The sequence below is a fragment of the Mus caroli genome, chromosome 19 (assembly GCF_900094665.2).
Source record: "Mus caroli chromosome 19, CAROLI_EIJ_v1.1, whole genome shotgun sequence".
Classification (NCBI taxonomy): Eukaryota; Metazoa; Chordata; class Mammalia; order Rodentia; family Muridae; genus Mus; species Mus caroli.
Window position 1 is genome coordinate 7,415,593 of NC_034588.1, and position 22,012 is coordinate 7,437,604.

The window sequence follows — 22,012 nt, forward strand, 5'->3', positions numbered from 1 at the left end:
AAAAAAAAAAAAAAAAAAGACTCTGAGGTCCAAAGAGTACCCGAAGCAGGAGGGGGTTGGGCCTGGAAACCATGTGACAGAGACTTAGATAGCCATCAGGAATCCTGTAGACTGATGAGTGTACACTCTTGTGTGTTCCTTGTCATGGTAGAGTCATAGGTCACAAGCCGGGGCCGGCCACTTGCTCCAGGAACATGTCAGAGACTTTCAAAGGTAGCAAAAAAGCTGAAGGTTCTGGAAGTAGGCCTAGTGTCAGGCCAGGGAAAGTTGGTGGCTCAGTGGGAGAAACGGGTGTCTGTGTGGTCTCTGCTGCTGACTTGCGTTTGTTTCCTCACAGCTCGGGAGAGAAAAGAAGAAACACATGCCATACAACCATCAGCACAAGTACTTCTTCCTCAGTGAGTGTCAGCCTGGGGGAGGGGGGAGGGGGGCTAGGAGAGGCCTAGGAGGAAGTACTGTCTGCGGATGCCCCTCCCCCCACTGGGAGCAAAGGGCCTTTCCCCCTAAGTCAAGTCAGTCATCTGTGTTCGGGGACAATCGCAATCCTCCACTCTTCCTTCCTTCCAGGAAGAAACTAAGTGGTCAGCAGGAGCCTCCTGGTTTAGTTTTAAGCCTTGTCTTAAACCTAGTCACACAAAGGCGGGGTCGGTTAGGATGACTCCTTGGCCAGTGGGGTCCGAGAAGAAATTTGTTTAGCGACTGAGCAGAAGACGGTTTGGTTATATACTCCCTACTTCCAAAGCCTGCTGCATACTGCCCAAATTTAGGCCTTAAAATTCCTTTAAGACCTCAAGTTTTAGGGACCAGTTTGTGGGTACTTTTAATGAGTTTTGAGGGCTTTTTGTTTGTTTTTGTTTTTGAGAGAGAGGTTTGTGCAGCTCAGGTTGACTTCAAACTTGGCACCTGTATCTATTTCAAGTTTTTTTTTTTTTTTTAAAGATTTATTTATTTATTATATGTAAGTACACTGTAGCTGTCTTTGTCTTCAGACGCACCAGAAGAGGGCATCAGATCTCATTACGGGTGGTTGTGAGCCACCATGTGGTTGCTGGGATTTGAACTTCGGACCTTTGGAAGAGCAGTCGGGTGCTCTTACCCACTGAGCCATCTCACCAGCCCCCCTATTTCAAGTTTTTAAAGGAAGCCTGGGGAAGAATTGGGGGAATTTATCTAACTGCTTATTGCCAACTGTCCCTTCTAGAAAAGGCTGGTCATGGTGGAAGGGTTGAGTCAAAACTTCTATAAAAAATAGTTTTAGGTCTGGGGAGATGGCTCCGTTAGTAAAGGGCTGGCTATGCATGTGTGACCCGATTTTAGATTTCTAAGCCCCACCCCCTACCCACACACAAAAATCCAGAGGTGGTGACACACATGCCTGTAGTCCCAGCGCTGGGGATGGGAAGGGTCCATGAGATGGCTTAGCCGGTAAAAGCCTTACAACCGGAGTTTAGTCCCTGGAACTCACGGTGGAAGGAGAGGAAGCAACGTGTATAAAGTTGTCCTCTGACCTCAACATATGCACTTGTGCTCTACAGCCCACACTCACACATACACGTACATTGGGAGGGAGGGAGGGAGGGAGGGAGGGAGGGAGAGAGGGAGAGAGGGAGGGAGGGAGAGGGAGGAAAGAGTTTTAGAATCTGTGGTATATCCAGATGAAGAAGCTATGAGTGGAGACTGTCATGCTGAGGTTGGTATAGCATCAGGTGTGCCTCAGACTGTGACGGGTCAGCAGAGTCCTTCCCCTGCCCTTTGACCTACATAGTGGAACAGTGAGAATGTGACAGGACTTCGGAGGCAGAGCTGTGGTCCAGGCACTGAAGGAGTATTAATGTGCCCTTTTAAAGGCCTGAGAGTAGAGTATGTTCCATGCTTGAGACTTAAGCTCCCGCACGCCCTCCACGAGGAAGGGATACTGTTCCCAGCCTCGGCTTCTGTGGCATCCATTTGCAGAGTTGGCCTTCTCTAGGCTTGTGTTCCTGGCCAAGTGCTCATAGCTTGTGGTTGATGGAGGAGGGGTGGGGCAGCTAGGGGGTGACAGGAGGCAGTCCTGTGCTGGGGGCCATCTCACCATAGCAGCCCTTTCTGACCCCTTCTTGCTCACTCCTCCATCTCCTTTTCCTCCCCAGTTGGACCCCCAGCCTTGCTGCCTCTATACTTCCAGTGGTATATTTTCTATTTTGTGGTTCAGCGGAAGAAATGGGTGGTGAGTATCCCTGGCCTGAGAGCCTCGTGCACCAGCTTCTCTGGTACTGCATAGGGAAAGGTATGCTCTGTGGAGTATGAAGACTCCAAGGTTGACAGAGCAAAACAGAACCAGGGAAAGAGGCTCTTCTCTAGATGAGATGACTTGGCCTCCCCTGCACTCTGCTTCCCCATGGCAGGGTTCATGCAGGGCTCTCCTAGGGTTCTCAGGCTGCACAGCACTCCAGAACTGCAGAGAACATCAGGGGAGAGATGTAGCGAATGGTCCCTGTTCTCTGGGAACGTAGGATTAAGCTGAAAGTGATAGGCCCGTGAAAAGACATGCAGTTGGAAGAGACTTTGGAGATCCTCAAAAGGGGTCTGGCCGGACCTGCTTTTCCAACTGGTCTCAGATGTAGGGCCTGGGGAAGACAGGCTCTGAGCAGACAAGCTGGGAACTGAGGCGTGAGCTCGGATACTGATCTCAGTGTAAAGGACTCAAGTATTGGAGGAACGAGTGTAGGGCTTGGTTCACTGCAGAAAAGGACCCGGAGCTTCAGTCGATACAGTGGCCTAGACAGAGCCTTGGTCCTGGAATGTGTAGTAGCATTTAGACAGGGTAGGAGCTGCTGTAGGCAGGGAGACTGAGGGGGACCTCTGTGAAGGGACAGGCAGGGGGCTGGGGCATCCCTGGGGATGTTGAGGGCAGTGCCACTTACCCATCCCCTCTGCAGGACTTGGCCTGGATGCTGAGCTTCTATGCCCGCATCTTCTTCACTTACATGCCGCTGCTGGGGCTGAAAGGCTTCCTGGGCCTTTTCTTCATTGTCAGGTATGGACATGTGGTAGGATGCAGAGGTCGGCAGGGAACGTACAGGTGACGGATGGGTCCGCGGGCTGTGCGGGAGCCCAGGGGGTCATTTGGGGCATTGGCTCGGGAGAGTCACAGGCTGGTGTTGCAACTGGGGAATAAGAACCCCATGCTTGGCTTGTACTGCTTATGGCCATATGCCATATTCAACAGGTTCCTGGAAAGCAACTGGTTTGTGTGGGTGACACAGATGAACCATATCCCCATGCACATCGACCACGACCGGAATGTGGACTGGGTCTCCACCCAGGTAAGGGACAGTCACTTGGAAGACCTGGACATGCCCCCAGCTACTGAAAAGGGTAGGTGCTGGACAGAAATAGCCAAAGTTGTTTCCTCAGACAAACCTTGTTATCTTGAGACTTCTCCCACTGAGGGGGTGACCAGAGATAGGGGAATAGTTCCACACAGCCTCCCCAGGGAAGACCCAGCACTCTGACATGGAGACCTGCCCTCCCTCTACTTTCTCCCCCAGCTGCAGGCAACCTGCAACGTTCACCAGTCAGCCTTCAACAACTGGTTCAGTGGCCACCTAAATTTCCAGATTGAACACCAGTGAGTAGAGAGACCTAGGAAACAGGGGTGGTGCAAAGGTGGGGAATGGATAGAGAAGCAGAAGCCACTAACTACTCATATTGTCCCTTAAGCCTCTTCCCCACCATGCCGCGGCACAACTACCACAAGGTGGCACCCCTCGTGCAATCCCTGTGCGCCAAGTACGGCATCAAGTATGAGTCCAAGCCCCTGCTCACAGCCTTCGCGGACATTGTTTAGTGAGTATGAGCCTGGGAAGCTGGCAGTGAGGAGGAAAGCCACGGTGATGAGCATGCGGCCTGGGGTGGGGTGGGTTCCTGGTCATCAGCAATGGCACCGCCATGCCAAGGGGACCTATCTGCAGGTGGGTGGCTCCGCCTCCCTCACTATCTGCTCCTATTGTCCCTACAGCTCCCTGAAGGAGTCAGGGCAACTCTGGTTGGATGCTTACCTTCACCAATAGCAGCAGCAGACCTCCATATGGAGGAGGAAGAGGACACCAGGAGCCAAAGCAGGAGTTGGAGGGACAATGCCACTATGAATCTAATGTTTAAAAGGTTAGGGAACACGGATATTCGTACTCACATCTGCGCCCCTCCCCCTTGCCTTCTGGGTACCAAACTTGAGGGAGGGGAGAGCTGTTGAGGCAGGAATTCAAAACTGTTATTTCTTCTCTACTTTGGCAGGGGAGGGGGACAAATGGTGGCACCTACAGAGCTCTGCATGAAGTAGGGACCCCACACTAGATAACCCCTCTTGTAAAGTATGAGCCCATCTCACTGGGCTATCTGACTCTCCACCCTCCTTGTTAGTCTCTGAGGAACAGTGCGACTCCTTCGAACATGATTTAGAAAGAGGGCATTCATGCATAGAATTCTGAGGCCTGGCACAACTCCCTGCCCAGGAGCACAGCTTGCTGCTGAGGGCTGGGTGTGACCGTGTCTGCCTCTGGCTGCTGGGAGAAGCTGTTTTTCAGTTTCAGAAGCAGGCAGGACAAAAGCCAGGACTGTGGTTTGGGAGGCATTTGGCCCTGGAAGATCCTGGCACACGCAATTCTTGGGTCTCATTCCATCCAGGTTCCAGAGAGAACATTAGATCTTAGCTCTTGACAAAACGGATGGCAGATACTGGCCTTTGAAACTCTGTTGATTCATCTCTTCTAATCGGTCCCCAAGGAGAACATAAACAAAGACTGAGGTCTTCCCTCCTACTGAACAAGACTCCCATAGTTTCCTTTTGCTCCCCAGCCTGTAATTCTAAGTTCAACAAAACAGCCGTCAACAAAAGTGACTGAGGCTTCCACCAGAGTGCCAGGGCTCTGCAGACTCAGAATCCCTGTTCCCTATGTCACGTTCCAGCATTGTATAGCACAGTTCCATGTCACAAACAGGAAGGTTAGAAACACTAAGGTCTGTGAACATCACTGCTGCAGTGAGGCAGCTCCTCTGTCTACTCGTTCAAGTGTCTTACTCTACTGGATGCTGGAGAGAAATTTAGGGTAACTTCTGACAAAGCGTGTCGGTCTAACAATAAAATAGGGTTTTGTAATCTGGTTGGTAAAAGATATGTTCCGGAGAACATAGGAACATGCCCGGAGAGACCTAACCTGTATGTCCACTTTTATGCTCTTGTTCCCCAAACCCATGGGCATTATTTTGTTGTCTGCTCAAGAGATTCTACTGGAAGCATGATGACCACCTGTCTGGGAAGAGAAAACCTCAAGAAGCGAAGTGCAGTGCGTGTTTGTGGAGAAATGGCAGGTGGTCAAGATGAGGGTGTTAAGGGATGTTGGAGTATGGTGTAGAGACAGGCAGGTTGCAGAAAAGCACAGATCTTTCCCAGTGGTTGGCCCTGATTGAAATCCTGTTTGAAACAGGCTGCGTAGGAAAAATCAGGATTAAAGAGTGCTACCTTTATTAGCTCCTTCTCTTCAAAATAGGTGCAGATCCCTCCCCGTGCCAGTTCCCTGCCACCTGGGGTAAGGAGGTGGCACTACCAGTCTGTCTAACCCACACACTGGCTTTGAGCCTTCAGCTGCCAGTCTGGGCAAATACCAGTGAGCTCTGTTGTACCAAGACCAGGTCTTCAGAGCATCTGAACCACTGTGGCCTTCTCTCCTCAGCCTTCACTATGGCTTTTGCATAGCCTCGGGGGACATTGAGTGACAAGCCTCAGAATGTTACAGAGGTAAAGTGAGGCATCTCAAATCCACTGACAGATAAGAAAACAGGGTTAGAGGGAAAGTCACCTCTGCTATTGTAGATAGTGGCAGAATATCCAAACTTAACTCTAGCTTCCATGTCTGTCTTTATTACCTTCATCTTCCGACTTCCTGTCCACAGGCATTTTCACTTAATTGAGCCTAATGTCAGTATCTGTGTGTGCCAATGCTGTTACCACATCCTGATGAAGCTAAAAAATAAAATTTAATTTGGACCAAAAGAATGTTGTTCTTCATTTGAAATCCGAGTTGCTTGTCTGCACATGCCAACCCGATGCCCTGGTGCAGAGAAGGGGAGCTGCCTCAGCTGGTAAGGCACTTCCTATCCAAGTTCCGATCCCCAGGACCCATGTAAAAGCCAGGTGTGGAGCTCTATAACCCAGTGTAAGCAGAGGTGCATCCTTGGGGCTTGCTGGCCAACCACCTTAGGCAAGTTGGTATGCTTCAGATTCAGTAAAAACTAAGGTGGCGTGATTAAGGGTTAAGGCAGACAGTTGCTGACCCTCTGGCCTTTTTGACATTCAAACATGCAAGAACATGAACCCACATAAATATATACAAGATTCCTGCTGCTACTGCTAAGTCCCTTCCTACCTGTGAGCTCAGCTCCCTTGGGAACATGAATCCCTGCCAGTTCCCTTGTATAACCTGGGCAGGACTGTGACTCCCACATAAAGGTGGTCTGACAAGGCCAGGTTCATCCCGGTGCCCATCTGTAGAGACACTGTACTGCTGCGGTACTCCTGCCGGATCTCATAGATCTCACCGTTCAGTCTTCAACTTTCCATCTTGAATTATTTCTCCCTTCGTACCTACTTTGAATTTCAGCATGGTTTTAGCTATAAGTCTCATTTGCCTTTCTCTTTGCCAACACTGTCTCAATCAGACTGCAGAGCCATGTCTCTTAACTGCAGTGCCTCTTAACTATTGAACTTCAGCTGAGTGAAACATCAGAACATTCACAGGGCCAAGCACAAATCAAAACAATTAGAAAGGGTTACAAAGTTCTAATTTAAAAGCAAGCCAGACCTCTAAATGCTTGCCGATCATGGGCTACAAGCCCCTAAGAGGCCATTGCACTCAGGCAGTGCAGCCTTGGCACGCAGCTCATTGCCACTGAACATTTAGAATCAAATTATGGAATGGGGGGGGGGGAGAACTCAAATTTAATCTGGTAAAGTCAGTTCCACTCATCAACTGCGAGAGCAGAGAACAAAATAAGTGCTCTGCCCTCAGGATAAAACAGAGTGTCTACATTCACCCAAGACTTCATTTGGGAAACAGTATGAATTCACGGCTTCCTGCTCTGAGTTCCAGACCAGCCAGGGATACATAGTGAGATCCTGAGTGTGTGTGTTGTGTGTGTTGGAGGCACAGCAGCTGGGGGTGGGAGGAAATTAAAAATCATTGTGCAAAGACATGGCAGGTAAAAGATCCCTGAAAGCTGCCCTTTGACCTCCACACACGCTCACCTGCCCCCACCATATAGTGGAATTTAAAGGACTTGAAGACCCATACTATTAGTCTTCTACTCAATCTGTTGTCAGGGCCTTTCAAGTAAATTGTGTGCTGTTAATAGCACAATTGTGAGATCAGAGCTCACAGGCTGGCTCCCCACTAAGCTTTACTAGTTATAACGGCTTATCAACTTGACCATGTCTGGAAGCAACCAGAACCCAAGCAGCTGGCCCAGTTTGTGTGGAGGTAGAAAACTCCCCCTAACTCTGGGCTACCCCTTCTAGTGGCAGCCTACACAAAAGGACATGGAGACTTGCTTCTTGCCCAGGCATCCTCTTGCTGAGACATCCCTTCCCTGGTATTAGAACCTACTTCTTTGGGATTCTTCATGTAGATTGAAGACAGTTGAGACATCCCTTGTGGACTAAACTACTGAATTCTTGACTTTCTAGTTGGATACCAATTAATAGACTATCAGGGCCATACCCTGAAAGCCACTTTAGTGAATTTCCTTTTAACACATACGTAGCTCATTCTCTGTTCTCTGGGAAAACCTAAGTGTACTAGTGCTCAAAAACGTTCATTCTTCCTGGACACCTGAAATCTCAGTAAGAACAAGGCTTCTTTTATTTACCTACTTGTTTTATAGGTTTGTGGAGACAGGATTTGTGTAGCCCTGGCTGTCTGGAACTTGCTCTGTAGACCAGGGTGACCTTGAACGTGGAGACTGACCTGCCTCTGTCACCTGAGTGATGGGGATGGGACTATGTGTGCACCACCACCACCTGGTGGAACAAGGTTTCTGAATAGCAAGTGTTTATCAAGTGGCCTACCAAACTGCCTGGATGTTGTAAGATAGTTTATCTAAACTACAAGGCTGTTCCAGGGGACTCCTTTATCTCACAGATGGTGGAAGGTGTGAAATCCAGTCAAGCTAGTCAAACTCCTAAGTACAAAAGGCTGCTGTGGCCACCTTACATGGGCACAGCGCCACCTTGTGGTCAGTCCTAAACTAACCCCTTGTTACCAGGGCAATCCCAGGCTGTTGGGGATTTTAGAGGGGGAAAGGAGACCATTATATTTATTCTACAGGAAACTAAGGCACTCAGGGTGTTTTCAAACATTCAGAAAGACACATTCTGGTCACTTTTATAATTTTATTGTTTTTTTTTTCTCTTCACATCTTTTAAAATAGAAATAGCCTATGAACAACAGTTTCTTCTCCCAAAACCTCAATTCAATTGATTGCCTCAGAAAGGCCGTCAGAACATCACTTGGAGCCACAGGTCAGGGGCACAGTTAATGCCTTTGCCCTGGGTTCAATCCCCAACACTAGAGAGGGGAGAGACAAAAACAAAAAACTACAAACCAAAACTTAACCACTGCCATCTCCTCACTCCCTGCACAACCACTGGACTCAGCAGGCAGCAAGTTCAAATTTCTGCCCTCAAAATCAGCTGGTCAGTACTAAATCTGTTGTCGGCCAGACTCCTCTCTGCTTGTCTCTTTGTAGTTCTTCCATCAGCGAATCCCAGGCTGATAGACATCTTTCAGGGCACAGTGAAATTAGAAAGAGCAGTAGTCAGTCATTTTCTAGTCACCTCTCCTCCACCAGCGGGCCAGCTGGGAAACTATCTCCATCCTATCTCCCTGCTTTATCTTCTTTTTCCTTAAAACATTGCTAGCAGTTGCACAGAACAATGACTACAGTGTCCATTAACCTGAGAAAGTGGTTTGAGCCTGAGCTGAAAATGAGAAAAAGCAGAGCTACGGCCTTCCTGCCACAGGGTCAAGAGAGGGAAAGCTCTGAAGGGCAGAGCTGGGAAGCAATGAACTCTCTCTCCTCAAGACGAGGGACAAGAGGGATGTGCTGCAGCCGAGGGTACAAAACAGATAGCCTGGGGTCAAGGGACAGTGGAGGGGAAGGACAGGTTTATTTTCCCTTTCGGAACTTCCCCGCTCCCCCAGTCTTTGCTTTCTTCTTAGCAGGCCCCTTGGGTTCTGGCTCCTTGCGCTTAGCTGAGGAGAGTGAGCCTGTCACCTTGAAGAAATCATCGAGGCGTCCCTGGGTGCTGCCCTGGCGGCTCTTACTCAGCCGCTTGACCCCACTGCGAATTCGCTCTTCAGAAAACTGCTTTTCACCACACATAAATTTGACCAACTCTTCTTCATTTGGCTCGCTCCACTTCAGCTCCACAGACTCTGGGTCCAGTACTTCCGGCTCCAGGAAGAGCTGCTGGGCTTCCTTGTGGAGCCAGTTCTCTGGAACAGGGTACTTGCTTGGGTCGAGCCGCCTCACGATCTCCTCGATGCTCTTATGCTTCTGGATGAGATCCACAGCCCGCTTGGGCCCAATGCCACGGATACTCTCGCAGTAGTCGCTACCCAGCAGGATGCACAGATCCACAAACTGCTCCTGGTTCAGACCCAGCTCCTGCAGGACGCGGCTCAGGTGGAACTCTTGGATGGGCAGCTTCTTGGCCTCACTGGCAGTTAAGTGTCGCATTAGCACGGGGCTGCCAAAAGTGAGGCAGTCCATGTCCTCTGTGGCCGCAGCATAGACTTTGCCAGCCTTTGCCAGGGCAGCACAGCTGGCCTCTGCCTCGCTGGGTGCATCAAGGTAAGGGATGCCCATGAGGCTCAGCAGGTGTTTGCACTCATCATTGTGTTGCTTGGTGACCTTCACGAGCCGCTTGGTGAACTTCTCCACCTCCTCCTCCATCCCAGCCTCCTGAGCCTGCTGCAGTTGCTTCTCAGCCTCGGCGCGCCTCTCACTGCGCTTGGCCAGCTCACCTGACTTCAGCTGTGGTGGTTTGCCATCAAAGACGTACACAGGCTTGATGCCATTCTCCATCATTCGGATGGTACGGTAGAACATGCCCATCAGGTGGCTGGTGGTCTCACCCTCCTCGTTCTGCAGCACATCCCCACCCTGACGAACAGCAATCAGGAACTGGTAGATGCTCATAGAGGCATCGATGGCCACTTTGCGACCAAAGTAGCTCTTGATGTCATTCTCACGGATGGCACTGGGGGCCACATCAGCAATTAGTTTGGCAAGGCCTTGAATTCCCATGGTAGCACAGGAGCAATGGCTAAAACAAAGAAAGAAGAGTAAGAGAAGGATCTTGGAGGATACAAAAGGAACAAAAGTTTTAAATTGCAACATTCACCTGTCTAATGTTTCATCAAATTTAACATGAGACACAGCAGGACTCCAAGCCGGCAGAGCAAAGCAGGCAAAGGTGAACAAGATCCACCATTCTCAAGCAGGCCTCCTGAGACTCAGAAGCTGCTCGGGCGCTTCAAGGAAGGAGATCTGCGGTGGTCTTTTTTTGTTTTTTGGTTTTTCAAGACAGGGTTTCTCTGTGTAGCCCTGGCTGTCCTGGAACTTACTCTGTAGACCAGGCTGGCCTTGAACTCAGAAATCTGAGCCTCTGCCTCCCGAGTGCTGGGATTAAAGGCGTGTGCTACCACGCCTGGCATGGGCTGTTCTTGAATAACTTAAGGGCTCTGAATAATGCCATGGCACCATCTGTCACAAAGCGACTTCAACTTTAATCTGCATTAAGGAGACAGAGACAGAGTGCTTGGGTCAGCTTGAGATCATCAAGGCAGACGTGAGCCCTTAGGAGCAGCTAAGTACCGGCTATGCGAATATGACTATGTCTGATTTATTGCTTCTCCACAGATGTCTAACCGATGCAGCAGACCTGAGGAGTACACCTCTGCATGAGGACCAGGTGGCCACCTCACTGCTGCTACTCTTCCCTTCCCATCTCCCCTAGCACTTGAGGGTCTGTTTTATCAGGATGCCAGAGGAGTTTTAAGTCCTCCTCTTTGTACTCTCTTCCCGCCTCTAAGTCTGAACGCCATGACTTCCCACAGATCCTGAATTGAGGACTGGCATGCTGGATTCACACAGTCCAACACTGCATGCACTTCTGTGGTACTTCCATCAAATTACTCCTAGGGAAGCATTTTCAAAACTACCCTCACAATTTTTGGCTCCTCCAATTAAAACATTAATTTTCCTTTTATCTAATTATTTTTCTTTAAATGGACTTTCAAGAAAAAAAGGGGGGGGTTAGGGGACAAAAAAACCTAGTTGTGAGTGATGGTGCATGCCTTTAATCCCAGCACCTGGAAGGCACAGGCAAGTGGATCTCTGAGTTCGAGGCCAGCCTAGTCTACATAGCAAGTCCCAGGCCAGCCCGAGTTACATAGTTGAGACCCTGTCTCAAAAACAAACAGAAGGGCTGGTGAGATGGCTCAGTGGGTAAGAGCACCCGACTGCTCTTCCGAAGGTCCAGAGTTCAAATCCCAGCAACCACATGGTGGCTCACAACCATCCGTAACGAGATCTGGCGCCCTCTTCTGGAGTGTCTGAAGACAGCTACAGTGTACTTACATATAATAAATAAAAAAAAAAAAAAAACAAACAGAAAATTAAGTTGGGAAAGAGAATCCATTTTAAACAAAAATATCTGCATTGTATCAGTCAAGTCATATTAATGTGTTAAATGTATACAATAAAAGGATTTTCTAATATGCAATTTATTAAGGTTATCTTGCTCACCCAATGTTAGTGTGTTCACACCATAAGAAAGTCCTGTCAATCGTTCTAATTTGTTCCCAGTCTTACTTCACTGTGTCTTTTCTGAAGCCCAAGTGACCCTGTATAGTCCCTTCCTGACTACAAACACCTCAGCACACGTTACTTGTATAGCACAGAAGCCTAGTGAAAAGGCCTGCCTCTCTCTTCGGTCTTCTTCTTGCCCTCCTTCCTTACTTCTTCTTGGTTCGTATTACTGTGGTTCCTCTAAGAATACAAGCAGCAAAAACTCAGCCTTAGGGCTAAAGACTGTAGCTCTCCCTGGTACAGTGGCTTGCCTAGCATGCGTGAAGTCCCATGTTGAATCCTCAGACCAGAAATCAAATAAAAAACTCATCCTTGAATCTGGTGTTCTGTGTGTGGGTATAACAATGGGGACTGAGCTAGAGCCCTCACTCGTGCTAGCAAGTGCTCTACATCTTCAAGATTGTGTAACACAAGTCACTTCTGAGTTGTTAAATAAGAATAATAACCATTTCTGCCTTGCAGAACCGGTCAACCAAAACACCAGATGGAATACACACATCCCCAGATGCCGTGCCATGTTCCCTAGTCAACCGTATGGTTCACACCTCACTACGATGCTAGAATGAACACAGGATATTACCACCCATCATGTCACACAGAGGGAAACCTGTTCTGTCCTGATAGTCTCAGTCCCGCCTCCACAGGACCTTCCAGATAGCAAAGCCTTAAATGAAATGGCTGCAGGCAGGATAAAAACACACCTAGTTCCCCTGCTCCCCACTCCCCAGAGGCCTACTGATTAATCACCGTATTAACTGGGCCCCACTGTTCTGCGGAATCTTCCAGACTTCCCTTCACCAGAAATGTCCTTGGGACTTTCCCAACACCAGCCTCAGCCAGAAATACAAGAAAGCACACTGTCTCTGGATGTCAGCAGAACATGAACCCATTTCCTTAAAGGCACAGAACTTCCCCGCTCCATACTCCTCCCTAGGATGAACACGCTCTGGTCTGAGTCCTCACTGGAAGGAGGGTACTACCTTCTTCCTACCAGCGAAGAGGAATGTTCGGAGCAGAGCGAATGGCCCAAGCCCGGGCTGCCCGGTGCTGTTCCCGCGGCTCTGCCGCTCTCAGAGACGCTTCCGCGAGACCTCACCCCGTCTCGAGTGCACGAGCCTTAAGCAGCTAGCAGTGGTTTGGAGTCCACAGCGTTCTCTGGACAGTCCCGAGCCGGTTCTTTCAGTGTCGAGCCGGTATCGTTCCCAGCTTCGCCGCCTTCCAAAGCCCGCGCTCTCGTCACGTGATCTGCCAGGCGCGAACAGCCTCCTGGGAAGTGTAGTGCATGTCCCACCAGGTCCGATAGCAGCTTTCATAGTGGGCATTCTTTCTGGGAAAAAATGAATTAAAACCTAAACTTCACACCACCCTTTCCCACAGTCCGACTCCATGCTACTCACATCAGGTCCGTATAGTCCTAGTTCCCGTTACTCCTGAGAACATGGGACTACAAGTCCCACAATGCCACGCGCAAGGGACCACATCCTTTTCCTGTTGCTCAGTGCGCTTGCTCCTGCCGACGTGTTCTTCCGGTGGCGGATCGGTGGTTTATCCTGTGCGGGGCAAAATGGTGAGATGATGGGAGTTAACGGACAGTGCTGTGGGCCAGGACCTAGGGCTCTTGTGTGCCCGGTCCTCACCGCGTTCTTCCGCGGAGGCCTCAGTATGGAGTGCCCGGTGGGTGGGACGCCGCTGAAACTCTAGTTTGAGTTAGGAACGGGAAAGCAAGCCCCTTACCGTGTATTCCTCAGGCTGAGGTTTCCATCACAATGTGCTTATGATGTTGTTGACTATAAGTCTGAAGGTCACAGGGTGCACTTTGAAAACCTTCGCGCTTTTATTTCTCTTTCTTATGATCAGTTATCTCTAACTGGAAGGATTCCCTTGCTGAAATCTTACTTATCCCGCAAGGCCCTTGTATAAATATCATTTCCTGGTAAAACACTTATAACTCTCATAGGTACTTGTCTGTCTTCTGGGAGCTCTCAGTCTGTACACACCTCTTGCCACGTTTCCTAGACTTCTTTTTTTTAATCTGCCACGCCTCCTAGTGACCACCATCTGACATGCATCTAGTTCTGGGATGATGTCTATTCGTCTTTGTATTCCTGTTGCCCAACACTGGGCCTGCATTTGGAGGTTCCATAAATGGCAGCGATTGTCCTTGGCTCTTTTAGGGGGGAAGGGGGACATAATTGTTTACTGAATTGAATTCCTGTGTCTCCTAGAACAATGGGCTCAGTCTACTTCTCTGGAGTTGTTATGTTCTGGACTTTAGAAACATTGGCTAGAGAGTGACAATGGAAGTTAACATTTGTACAGAACTTTAAGTTTATAGCCCTTTCACAGGGATTGTCTCATCGTCTTCTCTGCAACTTTAGGAAGGAAACAAATACCTATTGAGCAGTTACTCTGTGCTGGGCAGTAAACTAGATGTGTCAACATTCATCTTCCTCCAATCATGCATCAGCCCTGTGACACAAATAGTGTTATAACTACTTAACTCAGACTGATGATTCAGTAGGGCCAGAATTATCCCAATTGTCTTCTGCCAGGAGATCCCCGTGGCTCCCTCCTAAGGCAATGAAAAACAGTACTTCTAAATTAGAATTTGAGCTGTCTGTACTAGTCTAGGCTCCAGCTTCCTGTACAAATTAACAGCTTAGAGTCTGGACACAGATCCAAAAGCAGTGGAAATTGTGGGCAAGCTTTTTCTTTAGGTGTCTTCCCCCAGACAGATCCATGACTTACATAGTGGTCATTAGCTAGAAACCCCTATGAGCCATTATCCTCTGACTCTTAGCTGCTCTTATCTCACTGAAAGTGGCTGCTGCCATTCTTTGTTGTTATTGTTGTTTGTTTTACTTCCCAGTGCTGGGGGTCACATTTAAGACTTCGTGCATGCTAGGCAAATGTTCTACCACAAAGCCTGCCACGTCCCTACTTTTAAGATGTGATGTAGAGCTAGGAGATGGCTCATGGGCAAAGGGTTTGGTGTGCAAGCCTGATAGCCTGAGTTGGATCCTAGAACCCACATTACTTTTTAAAATCCAGATGTGGCCAGGCGATGGTGGTGCATGCCTTTAATCCCAGCATTCAGAAGGCAGAGGCAGTCAGAACTCTGTGAGTTTGGGGCCAACCTGGTCTATAGAGTGAGTTCTAGGACAGTCAAAGCTACCCAGAGAAACCCTGTCTCAAAAACAAACAAAAGCCAGATGTGGTAATCCCAGAACTCACACACTGCAAGATGGAAAATGGACGCAGGAGAAACGCCCAGAAGCCTTAGGGCTGGTTAACCTATAATGCTTGTTACAGTGACCAAAAACCAAAGAGACCTTGCCTCAAGCATGGCAGAAGGCATCTCTCAGAAAGTTGTCCTCTAACGTCTATCCAAATTTAAAAAAAAAAAAAAAACGGGAAAGGAGATGAGGAGTGACCTGCAAAATGGCAGGTAAATGCACCTACTTTCAAACCTGGTGACTTGGGGTCAGTCCCCAGGACCCACATGGTGGAAGGAGAAAATCAATTCTTGTAATTTGTCCTCTGACAAATTACACTCAAAATGCACTCATTGGTACCTAAACGCACACATATACACAGAGTAAATAAAGGTATTAACACACACAGCCAAAATGATTGTAATTTCCATAGTGACTCACTTGAAGGAGTTCTCAGCAGTACACATCTGCTCCAAGGTTTCCCCAGATTGAAACTAAGATGGACCTGCTTTCTTCCTTAGGAGCTCGAAGCCATGAGTAGGTATACCAGCCCAGTGAACCCGGCTGTCTTCCCTCACCTGACTGTGGTACTTCTGGCCATCGGCATGTTCTTCACTGCCTGGTTCTTCGTGTATCCTTTATTTGCAGCCAGGGGGCAGAATTAGTGACCATGGAAGCGAGAACTGAGGTTCAATAGGTGGTTCATTGGTATTTGGGGGTTTGGTTTGGTCTTGTTTTGAGAGAGGGAGGGTCACACAGTGCAGACATGGCTGATGTCAAACTCATGGGGTCCATCTGCCTCTGGAGAGTGCTGGGATCACAGGAATATACAACTCCACCCGGCAGAAAGGTGAAGTGTTCACGTGTCAGGAGTCTGGCACCTAGTCCCAGCTGTACCACGAGCCATACATGACTAGAGGCGATTGGCCTAAGTACTGTGGGCTTCTTTCCCTCGTGGATGTCAGAGGTACAGTGTGGAGCACCAGAGTCCATGCCATTTCTTGGTCCCCTCTGCCTGGCTGCATCAAGCTAGACAAGCCTCCCAGGAATCCCTTAGCCTGTTGTTCCCCGTGAAAGGTAATCAGAGACAGCTCCTGCACTGTAGTCCATCTTTGCTTCTCCTTAGCAGTTCTACCTAGTTACGAGGTCACCTCTACCAAGTACACACGAGATATTTACAAAGAGCTCCTCATCTCCTTGGTGGCCTCACTCTTCATGGGCTTTGGAGTCCTCTTCCTCCTGCTCTGGGTTGGCATCTACGTATGAGTCTCCAAGGGTAAGAGCTGTGACAAGATGGTACATGTCTGAAGAAGCCTCGTAGAGCCATATCAACGGGTCCTCTCTCTCCATGCAAGACTATATAGTTCATGGGGATTTGAGCCAAGTGTGACTTGGTGTGTCCATTCTGAGTTCTCCATGTACTCAAGGGCTCACTCAAGCTTTGGGGTGTACTTGGTAGGGATGTGGGTGAAGGCTACCTATGGTTTTATATCTGCATTCTTTGAAGTCATACACAAATGACTTGGAAAGGAACTGGGACTTAAAACAGGTCACTGAAGTCAGTTCTGGTAACCCATCCTCAGTGACCATTCCTGTTGGCTCTTGTACAGTCCTTGCTCAAGGGGCCTAGGGTTACAGGGAGGGAATGTGAAAGGACACTGGACTCATTCTTAATTCTGCTCTCCTCTTCCAGGTATACACCAGGCAGCTCACCAAGTCTCTGCTTTTGTAAATTAATTTTTTACCATTGCTACATGTCCCACCTGCTGTTTACAATAAAGGCAGATGTGTGACAGGCCTGCCTCATGTCCATTCTTAGGGGAGGGAACTGGGGTTTCCTTGACTGTTGAAGTCCTACCTTTTCCAGTTTCTAGCTGCCTTTCATCAGTGCCTGATAATAGAAATTTTGTGTCCTCCCCGTGGGGGCAAGGGCTGTGTAGCAGTGTCATATTATCATTAGTTTAAGGCTTACTGTGGATAGGAAGGGTCCATGCCTACTTCTGCGTTGTTGAGCTAGGGTCCCCTAGGGCAGCCTGTTCCCTTAGATGGATTCTTTCTAGGTGGGCAGTGGCAGGTGCATGGGGAAGTTTTTTTAGGTGTGTGTATATGGTCAACCCAAGTCCAAGGATGAGAGGTGTAAAGATAGGGAGTAGCTCTCTAGTCCTTTTGTGTGGTGGCAAGGAATTCCAGGTCACCTTGTTCTGAGATGGCTCCCACCAGAACAATCTCAAGAAGATGCCAGAGGCAAGTGCAGATACAAAGCAGTATTTATACATTTATTTATATATGTATATTTACTTCAGAAGAAAAGGACTGGTTTGGGGACAGGAAGCAAGTAGGCCAAGTGGCACCTCTCTGCCTTCCTCAGAGTCAGTATATGATAAATAGGAGTCAGAGCTCACGGAGAAAATGGGGAGTTAGCTCTATGAACAGGCAGGGTGCTAAGGGGAACAGCATGGGCAGGGATCTGTGCTGGGGGGTGGGGGGGGCTATATACAGCCTAAAGCAAGGGGGAGATTAGCCCAGTGGCTATAGGAACACAGCAGAAGAGAGGAAGGTAATGCCTGCTAGGCTGTCAGCTTCCAGCCTGTGGCCCTTACACCTTCCCCTAAGCTCTTTTATACTTGGGGCTTAAGGCAACTTTGGTCCAAGGTTGACCCCCTCAAGCAGCTTGGAGCCCAAGTTTGACCCCAACTCACACTGAGGACCTCTTCCCAGGCATGTAAACAGGCAGCTGCCCGTGGGCCTCAGGCTGGCTCTGTCCAGATGGACTCCAGGGGGTAGAAGAGGGTCACTTTCCAGTTAAGGACTGAGGGGCCACACTTGCCCCTCTGGTAAGGGAGCCCCAGCCACTAGAGCAGGGAGGCTGGGCAATCTTAAGGTACTGTGGGAAGGATGGCCTTGTGGGAGAACAGAACAAGGTCTTAGGCAAGCATGGCCTGATGTGGGGAGTTGTGATTCCTATGGCAGAATGTAGGAATGGAGCCAAGTTGGAGAGAAATCTTGGGGACAAGGCGTCCCTGCTATTTCCCTATCCTGAGGATAAGTGCTTTGAGATCCTTGGCAGGACCCACAGTTCATAGGCTTCCCAAACTTAGCTCCCCCTTAGAAAGGCCTTCCATTTAGAGCTCAGAATGGGAGGCTTGGAAAAAGCAGGGCCTGGTTTCCAAAGGGTCAGAATACATAGGGTCAGAGCAGTACCCTTTCCCACTGCTGAATCTATGACATGCAGCTAAATGATTGCCACACTCCTTCCAGGAACCTACATGTAATCAGAATGCTGTAGGTGCTACCAAGAAATGCTGAAGCTGTCACTTGAGTAAAACCTCCAAACTCAAACCCACCACTCTTTTTGGGTGTGGGAGGAGCATGGACCCAAGCCATGAAAGTCCTGTCCACTACTAGTACCTCTCCACACTGAGGCCCACTCAGCTTTCCAGTTCTGCCCTACTCCTTGGTGCCTGGTTTAAGTGCATTTAGTAAGTATACCATTAATAAAAGGTATCTGCATTCACCCTCCAGTGGAAACCAGTCTACTGCTTGCAGGGATTCCTGCTCCTCTGCTCTTGTCACCAACTCCATCATGAGTTTGGGAAACTCCCAGGAACATAGATCTTGGAAGCTTACAGGGAACCACCCCTTCCAGGGTCCTCCAGGATCAAGGGTCCAAGGCTGACCTGGCCCATCAGCCCCACTGGTTCAGCCCTATGAGGGTGGCTCCATTAGGCACTAGTAGACTTAAGGCACAAGGTCAGCTTCTCCAGCCATCCAGAGCTAGCCCTGACTACAGGCTAGCTCTCCCAAGGAAAACTCTCCTAAACCAACCGTACTTAAAGCTTAGAAATCCATGTCTAGTGTAACAGTCAAACCCCAGAAAGTTACTACCAAGCTGTCCCTCCTGGGAACAGCATAACGGGTGAGTTATTGACTCTGCAGGGACTCATGGGGTCCAGCCAGGTGTTAAGAGGTCTGGGTCCAACCCCCGTGGGTCTTCGCTCTACCACAACTCAGAAGGGAAGGCAGGGAGAGTGAAGGTGGGCAAATAGCCCTCCAGGGACCATAACTAGACAGCCATGAAGTGGTCCTGTGCTGCCCCAAGGAGATGACCAGAAGGAAGACCCAGGAGGCTGTTCCCTCTAGCCCCCTCTGTGCTGTGTGAGGGTGACCAGTTGGCCCAGCAACTCCAGTGTAAGGACTTCCAGTCTTCCCAATCAAGGGAAGCAGTGAAGAGCAGAGAGCTGGCCTGCAGCAGGCTCCAGTGTAACACATTTGCATCCAGTGTTGAGGGCCCAGGGACTCCAGTCCCGGCTGTGGCACTGCCTCAGGAGGCAGCTCAGTCACACAGGCGGTAGAAGTGGAAGTAGTAGTCTGTGGCTGGCTGAACGATGGCCTCTGAGCTACAGTTGGCCTGACCCTATATGAAAGGGAAATGAGGATGGGTAAGATGGTCGTCCCAAGCCCTACCATGTTTTGCAAAGCCCTTACTCCTCTCCCAAGCCCCACACTGCCTAGAAGTGCCCTCAGCCTCTGTGGGCCTGTGTGCTCACCAGCAATGTCACCCGGAAGTGGTATGTGAACTCACGGAAGGACAGGATGGTTACTGGCCACTGATGAGAGGTGCCCTAGAGAGACAGGGAAGACAGAGGTCAGGGCAGCCTTGTCCTAACCAGCATTGTCCTCTCCGCATGACCATCACAGCCCAGGGGTGAACACGCTGCACTTTGAGAGCAAGGGTAGCCACCCTCTGCAGACTGCCTTCCCGAGCTAAGGCCTCCCTTTGTCTTGTGCTCTAGGCTGTGCGAGTGTCTCATTAACGGTGCCCATGACCACAGGGCAATGCAAGCAGAGGTGCTGCTACCATCTGCAGCCGCTTGTCTCCTTCAAAATGCATATATGGCAGAGCTGGGTTCAAATGCAGGTCTTCACGGCTCTCTGTCACTATGTACTGGTGGAGTGTGAGGTAGGCAGCGACACAGCTTATCTGCCTTAGCTCAGGCTTTGACTTGGCCTCTGTTGTGTGGGTGTAGACCAGAGCACCACAGCTGAAAGTGACTCACTGGCTTGCTGTCCCTCTGTCCTTAACCATCCCTTCCTATAAGGCCATGAGTCTCCTCCCTTATGACCCTGAACTCCTCCTGTCTCTGCTCACGGGGTTTTATGCCTGTCTTCTCTTCCTCTCTGGAGAACAGGGTCTTGGAAGCACAGGGAAAGAGACAAGAGGCCTCAACAGATACTTAAACAAGTGAGCAGCAACAGAACCCCAAGCTGTCCTTCTACCTGGAGCCCAGGTCTCTTCTAGCACCATCTGTCAATCACTGGCCTGCCCTGAGTGTGAGGGCTGGGGAGTGAAGAGGAGAGCTCAGCTCTGCCTGCAGTGGGCACCGTGCTCATCCCAGATCAGCCCTCATAAACTCTCCTCCCTGAGCACTGTCACAGGTACCATGCAGATACCTATCAGAGAATGGATGAGTGAAGACTGACATGCACGCCCCCTCCCCCAGACACAGCAGCCCAGCTGTCTGTGTCCCAGCAGACATGCTTATCCTCTGCTTCCCATCATTTGGTGATCACTATCCAGAAGAGGAAGGTCTGAGAGCTGGGCAGCCCACAGCTTCCCACCTACCCCTACCTGGGTGTCCTGATGCGGGTGGAACCTCTGCAAAAAGCCTCCCTCCTCACAGGGCTCCTCCTCTGATGTCAGGCTGCACAGTACCACGGACACAGGGGTGGAGGAACTAGGGAATAGGTGGGTTCCCATTTGAGTAGCTGTAGCTCCCCCATGTCCTTGTCCCACCCAGCCCAGCCCCACCTGAGACAAGCTGTATCTTCACAGCCTGAGGACCACATAGAATAATAGTCCAGGGCTTGGGATGGAGGAAACCTCTCCCACAGTCCCATGCTACTGAACCCCAAGCTGCAGTGTCCCCTCCAGTCCTCCAGGTAGCCTGGACCCTCCACGTAATAAATTTAATAAGCACTTAGCTTTCACTTTTCTGAGGGCTTCCACATGGTCCCCCATACACACCCACACACCAGCACTCACTTCATCTGCAGGGTCAGGCTGAGGTGCAGTGGTGTGCTGCTGCTGACAGGGATGTGGTAGGTGAAGTTGCCAAGCCTAAAGGGGCAAAGATGGTACCTAAGCAAGGCCACTTTGCCGGTCTCCCTCTCTCCTCCTCAGCCTCATGCTATACTGAAGCCCGAGGAAATGAGGAAAGGGACTGCCCAGACTTACGGGAAAAGTTCCTCCCCAGAGGGCCAAGATCTGAGCATCCAAACGGTTTGGGCTCATGGCACCTGAGGGGCCCTCCTTGCAGTGACAAGAGGGAGCCCACTGTACCTGCAAGCATCTTCTGGCACACAGTACTGAGAAGTGATAGGCATGGAATTCTCCAGCAGCTGGATGGAGGTCAGGGATGGCGCTGGGTCTGGAAGAAGAGAGGCTGTTGGGGCAGTGAGAAAGGGAAAAAGGTAGATGCCAAATGGCATCACCCTTGGGACTTTCACACCTTGGGGCAAGCAAGAATTCTTCTCTCCAGACCCTCACAACAGGATCACACCACACCCCTCTCCCGGCAGCTCTCGGACCAGCTAGTTCTCACGAACCTGAGAGCTGCCTCTTTCATAAAACCAAGACACTCAGAAGCAAGTGGAGAGCCTTCTCCACATTTCTTTCTCAGCCCTGGGCTCAGCAATTGTCGCTGTGGCAGCAGAAACCAGCCATGAAAGGGTAGTACAGAACACACAGCCCGGGCGGCCCCCAGCATGTGGCTGACACCGAGCCAGCTCACTGCTGAGGTGTAACGTTGAGTTTGGAGAAGAGGTGACTTGTTCATCTCACTACCTCAGGCCTGCCTCATCTCACTACCTCAGGCCTGCCTCATCTC

The 22,012-nt window shown here is 49.9% G+C and overlaps 4 protein-coding genes across 15 annotated transcripts in view; 2 read left to right on the plus strand and 2 right to left on the minus strand.

Annotated features, from left to right (window-relative positions):
- Positions 1 to 6,031, plus strand: part of Fads1 (fatty acid desaturase 1) — a 15,032-nt gene extending 9,001 nt beyond the window's left edge. The window contains exons 6-12 of the mRNA XM_021152361.2: positions 338 to 398; positions 2,130 to 2,206; positions 2,919 to 3,016; positions 3,209 to 3,305; positions 3,531 to 3,610; positions 3,703 to 3,828; positions 4,001 to 6,031. Of these exons, the coding sequence (XP_021008020.1) occupies positions 338 to 398; positions 2,130 to 2,206; positions 2,919 to 3,016; positions 3,209 to 3,305; positions 3,531 to 3,610; positions 3,703 to 3,828; positions 4,001 to 4,052 (591 nt within the window). The 3' untranslated portion in view covers positions 4,053 to 6,031. The remainder of the gene's footprint in view (positions 1 to 337; positions 399 to 2,129; positions 2,207 to 2,918; positions 3,017 to 3,208; positions 3,306 to 3,530; positions 3,611 to 3,702; positions 3,829 to 4,000) is intronic.
- A 2,374-nt stretch (positions 6,032 to 8,405) lies between these two features.
- Positions 8,406 to 13,607, minus strand: Fen1 (flap structure-specific endonuclease 1). Of its 7 annotated transcripts, none has more exons than XM_021152288.2 (3): positions 13,308 to 13,446; positions 12,902 to 13,237; positions 8,406 to 10,363 (listed from the first exon to the last, which is right to left on the minus strand). In XM_021152288.2, the coding sequence occupies exon 3, from the start codon at positions 10,342 to 10,344 to the stop codon at positions 9,202 to 9,204; it is 1,143 nt and encodes a 380-aa protein (XP_021007947.1). In that variant the 5' UTR covers positions 10,345 to 10,363; positions 12,902 to 13,237; positions 13,308 to 13,446; the 3' UTR covers positions 8,406 to 9,201. The 7 variants fall into 7 exon arrangements, 6 of the variants coding, with proteins under 6 accessions (XP_021007947.1, XP_021007946.1, XP_021007948.1 ...); XM_021152287.2 differs by having other exon boundaries at positions 8,412 to 10,363; positions 12,891 to 13,233; positions 13,308 to 13,607; XM_021152289.2 differs by having other exon boundaries at positions 8,412 to 10,363; positions 13,007 to 13,237.
- Tmem258 (transmembrane protein 258) lies at positions 13,355 to 16,924 on the plus strand. Its single transcript, XM_021152292.2, has 4 exons — positions 13,355 to 13,477; positions 15,647 to 15,756; positions 16,265 to 16,401; positions 16,819 to 16,924. The coding sequence occupies exons 1-3, from the start codon at positions 13,475 to 13,477 to the stop codon at positions 16,389 to 16,391; spliced, it is 240 nt and encodes a 79-aa protein (XP_021007951.2). The 5' UTR covers positions 13,355 to 13,474; the 3' UTR covers positions 16,392 to 16,401; positions 16,819 to 16,924.
- Positions 16,925 to 17,374: 450 nt separating this feature from the next.
- Myrf (myelin regulatory factor) overlaps positions 17,375 to 22,012 on the minus strand; it is a 32,281-nt gene continuing 27,643 nt past the window's right edge. For 3 of the 6 annotated variants that reach the window (XM_021151949.2, XM_021151952.2, XM_029472594.1), the window contains 5 exons: positions 21,466 to 21,553; positions 21,169 to 21,243; positions 20,755 to 20,860; positions 19,673 to 19,747; positions 17,384 to 19,539 (listed from right to left, as the gene is read on the minus strand). In XM_021151949.2, the coding sequence (XP_021007608.1) occupies positions 19,459 to 19,539; positions 19,673 to 19,747; positions 20,755 to 20,860; positions 21,169 to 21,243; positions 21,466 to 21,553 (425 nt within the window). In that variant the 3' untranslated portion in view covers positions 17,384 to 19,458. Of the gene's footprint in view, positions 19,540 to 19,672; positions 19,748 to 20,754; positions 20,861 to 21,168; positions 21,244 to 21,465; positions 21,554 to 22,012 lie in introns of all 6 variants that reach the window. The other 3 variants (XM_021151948.1, XM_029472592.1, XM_029472593.1) reach the window with 3 other exon arrangements.